At 33.9% G+C, this 11,614-nt stretch overlaps 1 protein-coding gene across 8 annotated transcripts; it reads left to right on the top strand.

The window, feature by feature from the left end:
* Positions 1 to 5,760: 5,760 nt before the first annotated feature.
* LOC113731256 (uncharacterized) lies at positions 5,761 to 11,146 on the top strand. 8 transcript variants are annotated; one of them, XM_027256413.2, is made up of 7 exons: positions 5,761 to 6,023; positions 6,666 to 6,752; positions 7,376 to 7,778; positions 8,843 to 8,938; positions 9,547 to 9,575; positions 9,682 to 10,656; positions 10,860 to 11,146. In XM_027256413.2, the coding sequence occupies exons 3-6, from the start codon at positions 7,451 to 7,453 to the stop codon at positions 10,633 to 10,635; spliced, it is 1,407 nt and encodes a 468-aa protein (XP_027112214.1). In that variant the 5' UTR covers positions 5,761 to 6,023; positions 6,666 to 6,752; positions 7,376 to 7,450; the 3' UTR covers positions 10,636 to 10,656; positions 10,860 to 11,146. The 8 variants fall into 8 exon arrangements, with proteins under 8 accessions (XP_027112214.1, XP_071935417.1, XP_071935416.1 ...); XM_072079316.1 differs by having other exon boundaries at positions 7,360 to 7,778; XM_072079315.1 differs by having other exon boundaries at positions 6,630 to 6,752.
* Positions 11,147 to 11,614: the final 468 nt, after the last annotated feature.

Here is an 11,614-nt window from a genome sequence, read left to right as displayed (position 1 = left end):
TCACCATTCTCTCAACCCCTATAAATTCATAACTTGTTTTTTAGGCTAGTAGTACTTTGTTTTCTATTTAATAATTTAATAATTTAGGATTCACAAATGGTACTATTATTGATATTTTATATCCATGACCAGTGAATAATATTTTCTTTTTGTTTTCTATATAATTTGCCCTTTTAGTTAGGATTACTGAGTTGAGGAGTAAAATATTGTTATTTACTTTTTTACTTTTAGTAAGGTTGGTGGTTTTTCTCTTTATTTACCCTAACATTAATAGATTTCAAATCAAATTCATATGTAAGTGAGCCATTTCAAGAGACATGAAAAATATATATAACAATTAAAAAAATTAAAATTTTATAAAAAAAAATAACGAGGAGTTGTAAGCATTCTGATTTAATCATCCAAAAAACCCTCCCTACAATACATATAGATATAGATTTTTATAGTATTATGTGTTTTACCCTATTTCCTAGGTTAGGCAAATTGCATTCCCTATTCCTTGTTTTCTTTGTAAGGTTGTTATCTTAATTATTTATTTAAATTAGAGCCCAAAAAATGGAATACAAAGCCAAATAGTAGTCTCACATTTGACTCATTCCCTCTCCATATCTCCACAGTTCAGTGCCCAATTCATCATTCTCTCTAGAATGAAGTTGAAAGATATGGTAAATTGCAGTTTTTTGTGAAATTATGTTGTTATCTCTTATTATTGGGTTGGAGGAGTTTTAATCAAAATGGAATTGTTAATTGGAGAAGTATTAATTGGAGTGAGAAGGTGTGTGAGGGGAGGAGTATTAGTTGGAGTGGTATTCTTATTTGATGAAAACGTGATAGTGTGTTGAAAACGTGGACATGATATATTTTACGAAATAAGTTAAATGTAGAATGCTAGAAAAATGGAATTGAGAGTGGGAAGATATGTGAAATCTTGTTGCTAAAGTGCCCTTTTCAAATTTATATAGATATAGATATTGCTGAACTTGAATTATGTGGGACAATTTTCTCTATTTTTTCTGCCCGGAAGTATGGAAGGAGGAAGAAACGTTGTGGGGAGAAAAAGGTCCAAACGCTTTGGACCCATGATTGCTTGCTTGTGATGATTTTGATTCTGTTGGGCAAAATACGCCACCGGCTGATGTCAATCAGCATGGCCAAGTGTACTCTCTCTTTACTACTAATTTGTCAACTTCAAGTGTACTCTCTTCAAGTGTTCTAATTCGTCAACTGTCTTCTCCTTAATTAGATTTTATCACATGTGCTTATTACTTTGAGGCGTACTAATTTTTCAACTTTCTTCCTCCTTAATTAGATTTTATCACATGTGCTTATTAATTTGGACGGAGACCATGAACCTTTTTTTTTTCAGTCTAAATACAATAATCTATATTACTCTTACACTATGGGAGAGAAAGAGTCCAACTGGGTTTGTGAACAAAAACAAAAGATACGTGTACAACAAAGAGATGTAAATATATATCAAATCATGTAAAAAAATACAATAACTATGCAATCGTATGAAAATCACAAGTGTACTGGCCCTTCTTACTAATGAGCCCACAAGAAAAAAAATAAGTGCGGGTAGTTTCCGGGCCTATTATACGGTGACATACTAATTTTAAATTTGCACGGTACTGCAATTCTCTTTGGAAGAGAATCTTAAAATAATTTAATAACACAAGTATGTCTTCTTCTTTTTTCTGTAGACAGCAAGTCCGTGCATTGGAGCCATCAGATTTTTTATCAATCAAGATCTCATTAAGCAACAATTACAACAAGTATTAATTAAATTAATCTGCCACCGTGTAAAGATCTGGATAACTGTTCCCACGATGTTCCCGGCAACGGCAATTTTACCCACTTGGGGATCAATCTAGTCGAGCACACCATGTTGCATTATGTGAAACTAGTATTTTGACCTATGCTATGCACGGGTTATATTTCAAATCCAAATAATTATTTTTTTTTATCATTTCTATCATATTCCTGCAATTCCCTTTTTTCTTCTCTTTCTTCTCCGCCCATCCTAGTAACCCATATTTCTTCTTCAACCTTTTCTGCTATTTTTCAACTCCTCACTATTTTCTACCCTCCCTCCTCTCCTTTTACCTAACCTCTAAATTCATATCCCTGCGACCCAATATATTTAACTTTACCTATCATAATGAAAAAATAAAATTAAAAATTAATTACAATGGTTGCAATTATTAGTATTTAAAAATGGAAATGAAAAACTGATAATATCTATAATATCCTCAAGTACTACAATCAATATATATATATATTTAACATAGCAAATACATATTTACATATGAAGACAGCAATAAGAATACATAAAATAATTAATGATACCAAAACTTATCCTTAGTGTTTGGGTTTTGCACTCTTATTAAAATCTAATGTCAAATTTGGGCCAGATATATACAAATTAAGTAATATTTTAGGGTTGAATGTTCTATATCTTTCTCTTAAACTATAATGTTACTTTTTTAAAAATTTTTGGTAGAATTGGTGTTGTTATTATCATTATTTTTTTTTATCAAAAATGAATATTTCAAAAAAAAAAATCCACGTTAAAAGGCTAGTAGTACTTTGTTTTTTATTTAGTGATTTCATAATTTCGATTTCATGAATGGTACATTCTTGATTTTTTAAATCCACAACATTGTTTCCTTTTTGTTTTCTATTTAATTTTGCCATTTTACTTAGGATTACTAAGTTAAAAGATAAAATATTATCATTTACGTTTTTACTTTTACTAAGTTTGGCAATGTTTTCTTTTTATTTATCCTCCCACTAATAAATTTCAAACCAAATTCCTATATAAGCAGAGCCACTACTTTTTTAAATTATAAAGGCATGGAAGCCACTTTTTACTTAAGAAAATGTTATTTGCCCTCCATTTTTTATTATTTACAATTCCACCATTTGTTTTATCATATAGTCTAATTAATGAAAATTATATGATCAAAATGATTATTGAAGTGTGAATAACAAAAATGGAGTGTAAATAATCATACTTATTTAAATTAATAAGAAAGCATGAAAGGATGTTATAATTGTTATCTCTTCTTATGGTCTTATAGAAGTTTTAATTGTTGTAGAATCATAAATAACGCAAGGCAATCAGAAATGTGATGGGTTGAAGTTCAAATAGGATAACATGCACATTAACCAACAATTTGAAATGAAATGATTTTAAAAAGTAACCAACAATTTCAAATATGAAGAGTAGATGTGAAAGTTGAGAGGAATATATTTTATGAATTAAATTAAATGTGAAATGCTAGAAAAATGGAATTGGTAGTGGGAAGATACGTGAAGGCTTGTTGCTAAAAATCCCTTCTGAAATTTATATAGATATAGATAATAATAGGGATTGCAATTGGAACAGGCGGGCTTATGGAGACAGGGACAGAGCGGGGGGTGGGATGGGATGAGGAGCATTTTTCTCTTGTTAAAAAATACGGTGGGAGAGTATACTCTTGTCTCATTCCTGTTCCGTTGCCCGTTAAAAAAAATTAAATTATAGATAATATATTTAATTTAATTAGTTATAAATTTATAATAATGATATGATTAATTATAAATATTACATAATATATATTAGTGTATATAATATACTTAATTATATTAATTATATAACAATTATGCATGTATATTAATAGAAATTATTGAATTTACTAATATGTTTATACTAAAGTTCTAATTATACTTAACATATATATATGTACGACTTTTTTGTATATAATTTTGCCAAATTCATATATTTCATTTAATCATGCCTTTTCACTAAAAAAATCTAATATATTACGCATACGTAGTATTTATTGTTAGTCTTGTATTGCACTTTACTAACTATGACACGAACCCTTTTTTGTTCCTTTTCTTTTCGAGGGGAAAGAACCCCAAACTGAAGAGGGATAAAGTGATAGCTATGTCTAATTCTTTTCCCACAAACGTTAAACAGATTAAAATTGAGAGCTCGCTACTTAACGAGCACAATCTCTAATGGTCGCTTAAAATTTTAAGATAGTAAGACAAATAACTTTTTCATATAAATACCCTTATTTTTTGGACAAGAAAAAAGAAGAATATTTAATTAACTAAAAGGGAGGTCATAACTACCTAAAGGTGTGATGCAAATTGTGTTTCTAATGCAGGTAAATAATTTGGAGCGTAATAATGGCTCTCCAGACACACTCACTGTTTATTGAAGGGAATCAAATGGATTTGATAATGAATGAAGCTAACACAAAAAAAATTAAGGAATCTCTGCTCAAATTAATTTGTTGATACTTTCGTGTGTGACGTGAAAAGCTGGGAATGCGTACTATGCACTCCGCGTACCTAATAAGAAACCCCCACTTGTATCCCCCACACATACACAAAAAAAAAAAAAAAAAAAACCTCTTTTCTTCTTCTCCATTTTTCTTTTTATTTTCATCTTGGAATAGTTCCAGACCTCCACATTGGTATCCTCCTGTGACATTGCGGAGGGTTGGGTTGAATTGGACGGTAAGAAGAAAATAGCATAAATTGGAGATTTTGGATTTAAAACTTTTCGCTTGAAAAAAAACTCCTTCAACATTTCACAATATACCAACTTTTCCATTATTTTTCCTTTGAAAATGCAAAAAATTGCAAGCTTAGGTACCCTTTAAAATGCAGCTTGATTTAATTTGATTGGTTGGTTAGTTGATGAAAAAAGGTATAAAAAAAATCATGTTCATTAATCTTTTAAACCAATCTCAATTCTTTTCTTTTTTTTTAAAATATAAGTGGGAGGTTTGAACTTAGGACCTTTTACTTACATTCCGTTCTCCTTAAGCACCTAATCCATTCCTCTATCTAATCGATCTCAACTTAACAAGTGTAAAACTTGAATTTTTAAATAAATATAGGAAATTACTTGAAATCGACCTCATGAAAACTCATTTGAGCAATAATTGAATAATAATAAAATAAATTTTAAATGCTTAAATGGTAGTACTATTACTTTTCTGGTTCCACCTTGATAATCTTGCTTTCATTTTTTCATTTATCCTAAATTATAGTTTACTTTCCAATTAAAAAATATGGTTGAATTTTAACTTCTCTAAAATGTCCATATTTAATGTACTTTGTTATGAATGATACAAGTTGCTTACCTAATAATTGATTTGTGCTTAAAAAAAAAACCTAATAATTGGTTTGATCCATGCCTTGAATAGTAAAACTTTCCATCAAAATCGTTATTGTAATTAACGTAAAGGTATAGTGATTTGTTATATTATTAATATTAAAGTAAGGATATTTTAGAAAAATAGTAGACTAGATCGATTGAATTGCTATTTTTAAGAGTTTTTTTGTAAAATTGTAATAATTTAATATATGTGAGATAAAAAAATAATTAAAAAAATATGTTCATAAATAATATAAAATTTTTTTGTTAAAAATCACGATCCAAACTATGCCACCCCGTGAGTAATGAGCAAAGTCAACTAATTTTTCTTAATTTATGTGTAAAAAGAAAACTACTAAGAGGGTTATTGTGTTTACAGCGAGTAAACTTGTTCACTGCCTAGGGAATTTGGTAATTGACAACACTAACATCCACATGATCAAAACAAACAAACAACCGTAGGACACGTGCCAGTTAACGACGTCAACGGCCGACGGTGTTCACAGCTGTAAACGCTCTGCCGAGTGCTGCTGTAAACGCTCTGCCGAGTGCTGAGTTTCACCAGCACACGTTGACGGCACTCTTAAGAACCGTCTACAACGACTTTAGTAGTGAGGACCCCCGCCCCGCCCCTCCGCTATACCTCTCCATCCCCAACTCATTCAACCAGGGAAGCAGGAGAATCAGAAACCTGTCTCTCTCTCTCTCCACTTTCCCTCTCTATTTTCTCCGTTTCACACACACACACACACCAGATATATATACACATATATATATATATATATACGCGCACACATATAGATTCTCTCTCTCTCTCTCTAAATTGTCTCCGTCTGCCGGTGGTTCGCCCAAGCACGAAACGGTACTGTTCTGATCGTTTCCTTTTCTATGATTTTAGACAAAAAATATGAACAATCGCTAAAATGTTTAGCATGCATAAAATCGAAGAATTTTTGTGGTTGATTATTTGGTAGTATATATGTTTGCTTTTGGGAATATTAGTGAGGTGGATTCATTAGAGATGATTAAGGAAATAATCGGGCGGAATTTGGGGAAAATATATTAGGCAGTGTTATTGAATGAGATTACAAATTAATCGGGGCTACAGTTTCGGATCTCTAGGACCTATGCAGTGTCTGATTATTCGTATTTTTAGGGTTTTCGCGACTCAGACTTGCTCCTACTGCTCAGTCTTCTCCACCTGCCTACTAGCAGTTTTATTCGACTTTTTTCTTTTTACTTAAAAACTTTCCTCTCGCAAATATATTTCTCTTTTTATTTTCCTTTAAAAAATTAATTCTACTTGCTCGTGGTAAATTTTTTAAGCTTGAGTTGTGTTTATAAAGTAAGAATTTATTTAGTTAAATAAAAAATAGGATTATAGATGTTGTCTGTCGATTGCTAATTGTTTCCTTGAATTGTTTTAAGAGAGAGGGGTCTTATTGAGTTGTAAATTTTTATTTTCCAGTATCATGATAATTTTTGCCGACTTGGGAAATTTCAGTTCTGGGAGAAGCTTTTGAAGCGCTGAAATTTAAGGAACAGGGAAGAGGGATTAGGGTTTCAGCTGCTGTGATTCACTGGCCAAATGGTAGAGTTATTGTCTATTAGTCAACCTTAAAAAATGATGAATCTCGTCTATTCTTAGGTTTCCTAATTTTTGTTTTGTCGCTTACTTTGCTTAGATACAACACTGTTCCACCATAACAAAAGATGAATCTTGTCTGCTCTTAGGTTTCCTAATTTTTAGTCCTGTCACTTATTTTGCTTAGATGCCATTACATATGCGTTTTGTGTTGGTCTTGGTCATGGGGATGGCTGGTATTGCCCGTTCTTCTTCTTGACTATTTCTGCTTTGCTTGGAAAATGTTAATTGAGATTAATGGAAATTGATGAATTTGAAAGTTTCTGAGAGTGATATGTTGCACTTTTATTTGAACCGTGATCAGGTGGGTAGTTTTAACGTACTTTCACCACCTGTATAGAAAAATATGCTTTCACGTATGGGATTCACGCTTCTTAGTTCGTTATGCAAGAGACCATTGTTTTGCATGGTTTATTTTCTGGCTGTCAAACTATTGATAGTTTCTTTTGTGGTTTCTGCTAGTGATAGTTATGAATGCATCAACTCCTGCTATGGAGACTTAGTTCTAATTTTTATGTTTTTGTTTACAGTTTTCCTATAGTAAGTTTTTTAGGATTTTATTCTTGCAGTGACTATGATGGGATTATTGGCGTGACTGACAGCTGGAGTAGTTTATTGATATAATTTTGTTTATATGAGCAAGCATGGGGTCTGTCTGTTGTGTTGCTGCTAAGGATAGAACGGTTACAAATGGGTCTACCAGTGAAATTATGCACAGGAACATTCGGCATTCCCCATCATGGAGCTTTCGATGGGATAACCGGGTGCGAGTAGTGGGGGAGGAAACTTCTGTAAATTGGATTTCCGATGGGGTCACCCGCAATGATCCACCAGATGTTAAATCTGGACCAACTATTGAAACCACACATGCATCTGAAGAAGGTAGTCCATTGGATAGTTTTCGATCACTTGTATGGCAGAAGTCCCCGGTTTCTGATGTAAATAACGGGGTTACAAGGCTCACTACTTCTGGTACATCTTTATGCTGCTTCTCATCTCATTTCATTTTATAAACGTAACGCTCTCTGAAGAAAAAAAAATACTCTTATGGAGATTACGCAAGTTTTCTTTTCTTTTTCCTACTTGATTGTGTGAGTGCTGTGTTTATTGTTCCTGGGAACTAAACCTAGTATTTTGCAATGTCAGAATTTCGTGAGACACTAAATAATCAGTCCTTGACATAAAAATACATAGTTAAAAGTCCATAGTTATGGTTTTATACTGGGCTAAAAGCAATGCCAATTAGTGCGACAGAAAACATCATTCTAGTCTAAGAATAAAAACTTCAATGTTACACTGAAGTGGCAGTATGTAGGGTGAGGTTCTTTCGATTTCGCACATTCATCATCTATACTGCTGCATATGTCACATATACTAGCTGTACAGAGCAGCTTTAAGGCGAACACACAACTACACAAGCTGATTGACTGGAAAACCAAGTATAGGAAAAGGAAAAGGGTGAACAACTTGTGATTCTGCGTGAGGCAGTCACTATTGATGATTAAGCAGGGATGATGGGTGACTTTGAGAGTAACTTTGTTGGCTACTAAGATAGGTGGTGTTATACTATAATTTAGTCCTTTCCTAAGTAGAATAATACAAGCTTCATAGGCAAATACTTGGTTTCTGTGTTATATGTTTGCATAAATTTTTCCTGATCTCCTCTTAGATAGCAGTTTCATGTGTAATGACGTATGTGATAATATTCAAATTATTGTTGAAGCAAACTATTTTGACAACCAGTGTTACTGATACCATGCTTCAAGGCCACAGAAACTGTTTAACTCAACCATCACTTCGTATCTAAGTCTATCCACCTTATGCACCAGTTGATGAACATGGAGAAGTTTGGAAATATATAATTTCGTATCATTTTGATTGTTCAAGAGTTCTGGAATGGTTATATATACAGGTTTCCTGATTAGTTTAATAGTTTCAAATATCTGATGAGTGGTTTTACATCACCATGACAAACTGAAAAACGGTGGATGTTTCTCTGAGTAGCCAAATAACTGCATAACATCTTCACTATCTAGGTCTACTGTTGAGAAAGTTCGATGGAGACCTAGTGGATGAGGATCAAAGAGTCAGAAATCTTGTGAAGGATTTTAGGCGCATCTTTCAAGGACGAGGTAGTTTATGCCTCAAGCCTTAGTTCATGGGTTGTACATACATACAACCATGAAAAACTTTATGCGTACACAAGCAGATGATAGATGCCAATTCTCATCTTTGCTGTGGTAGTTGATAATTTCCTCTCTTATTTATTCTATGTTAGTGGAGTGATGGGGCTTTCATCTTGCACTTTTCGAATTATTCTCTTGTATCTGCAAATGAAATTAGTTTTTATTTTTTTTAACTCTAAGGGCTGATGGGCAATTATACTCAAAATTTAGTAGTAGTAGGATGGTTTAACAACTGTTTCGTGGAGTGCATTCAAATATTCCATTTGCAACATCTTGCTTCTATTGTGGACATTTGGGAAAATATTTTATTTTACTGCTATGGTGCATCATGGTCAGCCCTGCTGCATTGGGGAAAACACTAATTATTGCTGCATCAATCATGTTATTTAGATGTATCTTGGTGTTCTTTACTGAATAATTAGCAAATTGCCGAAAAAAAGCAAAAAAAAGTCAGCAATTTTGACATCAAATCTTGCCACTTTTGGTAAGGTGGTTTTAAGCCCCGAGGTACCTATTATCTTGTCTGAATTATGATGAATTTTTTTTGGTTGCAGATCCTTTAACCTGTACAAATTCTACAGATGTAAGTTTGAAATAGGTGTAAGATTTTCCATTAGATGCATTCACAAATTTTAAGTTCTTTTTGCCTTGCATCATCCTGATATATCGGTTATTTGTTTCTTAATTAGGTTAGGGAGTCAACTGCATCTCCTGCAGTTTCTTGTCCATCTCCCGTGAAGTTATCTCCTTCAGCACCTTCAGTTTCCTCTCTGTCAACATCACCTTTGTCATCCCGAAGCCACCCGCTTCCTGCAAGCTCAACTCCATCAAGATGGCCTCGCCGTTCTCCTGGGCACCAACTCTTACGGCAAGTATCTGACAGCCTTATTCCAACAATCAAGTCTCCAACTTTGTCAGTTTCTGAAGAAACATCATCTTTTGTGCTTCCTGGATGGAGCCATGAGTCAACTAGGGCTTCCCATGGTGGGTCATCAGACAGTTGGTCTACACCAACCTTCCCTGATATCATGTCAACTTCCCGTAGAGAAAGGTGGTCTTTTGACAGTGAAACATTGGGTTTTGTTCGTGACAAAATAACCAGATCTAGTGGTAGAAATTCTGGTTATTCCTTTGATCTCCAAAGCTGTGGCATTTGTGCGAAACTTTTGACTGAGAAATCTTCATGGGGCAGCCAGAAAATTATAGCAACTAATGAGCTTGCAGTGGTTGCTGTTTTAATTTGTGGGCACGTTTACCATGCAGAGTGCTTGGAAAATATGACCCCTGATGTTAACAAGTATGATCCAGCTTGTCCAATCTGTACCTTTGGGGAGAAACAGGCACAGAAAATGTCGGAGAAAGCTTTGAGAGCCGAATTTGAGTTAAAGACTAGAAAGAGATCTAGGAACAGGATTGCTGATAGTGACCTTAATAGCGATCTTGTTGCTTTTGATCGTCAGAAAAGTAGTGGACGTGACGGAAGAGGTCCTAAGATGAGTTCCAGTTCCAGCATGAAGGACTCTTTGGCGAAGCCTTTCTTGAGGCGTCACTTTTCTTTTGGATCTAAAGGGAGTAGATCAATGTCAGAGAATCATTCTTCCTGGAAGAGGGGATTCTTCTGGGCAAAATCGAGAAAGGATTAAGTTCTGTCTAGAGTTACAAAGGTGAGCAACAGTCTCGGTTTTTTATTAGGGAATGGAAGGATTGGATCCCTTTTCACGTAGTGAACAACATATAGTTTGCATGGTTGGTCTTAGTACCTATAACACGAAAATGTTCTTCATCCGTTCTATTTATCATTAGGCTTTAGTCATTTAAATTTTTTACATCCCGCATTTCTCCTCTTGATTCTTGTTGATTTCTGCAGATTCCACAGTTGTTCTTCAGATGGGCTACGAAATGCATGCAGGGAGCAGGCAATCAGCCATAAATTCAACCCTGTCAAGGAAGCTGGCATTGTCTCGTGCAAATGTAGGTTAGCTTTTGAAGATACACTGTAAAGGGAAGACCATACAGATGGGGAAATGAATTCATTATAATATAGGAAAAAGGAAAGATGATAGGGGTCAGGGTGTACGTGCATCATGAAACTAGTTCTCTTTCATTTTGTACGATGGCTGTTTACTGTTTAATTTCATGAAATTAGTTTGGATATATGCGTAGCGTTTTACCATCGCATATCTAAATCGATATTCTATGGGCCGAATTACGCGTTGGAGACATCATTGGGTTGCTCCTCTCAATCACATGTATAACTATTGACGGATCTGGATCATGATGTTGAGCCTTTCAACTTTTGACTTAGGTGGGATTTGTGTTCTCGTGTTGTTAACTTGTTACTGACCGACTCAGAAGACAGCGGATTCTGACTTCACCACGTGTCTCTTTAGTGAAAATTTAAAAGGCATTTTTCTTCTGTTCATAGTTTAAAAAAAAAAAAAAATATATATATATATATATATATATATGAATGTGATTATTAAAAGATCGTTTGGTATTATTTCAAGGATGGATGGATGGATGGGAGGGATATCTGATATATATCATCCCAATCCAAAATTCGGGACCATGACGTATTTAATATCCCCCAGCGGAAGACACGTGCCTTGATGTCTCATACGT

The sequence above is a fragment of the Coffea arabica genome, chromosome 2e, assembly GCF_036785885.1.
Source record: "Coffea arabica cultivar ET-39 chromosome 2e, Coffea Arabica ET-39 HiFi, whole genome shotgun sequence".
NCBI classification, from domain to species: domain Eukaryota; kingdom Viridiplantae; phylum Streptophyta; class Magnoliopsida; order Gentianales; family Rubiaceae; genus Coffea; species Coffea arabica.
Note: the sequence above shows the minus strand (reverse complement) of the source record. Positions and strands in the feature narration are given on the sequence as shown.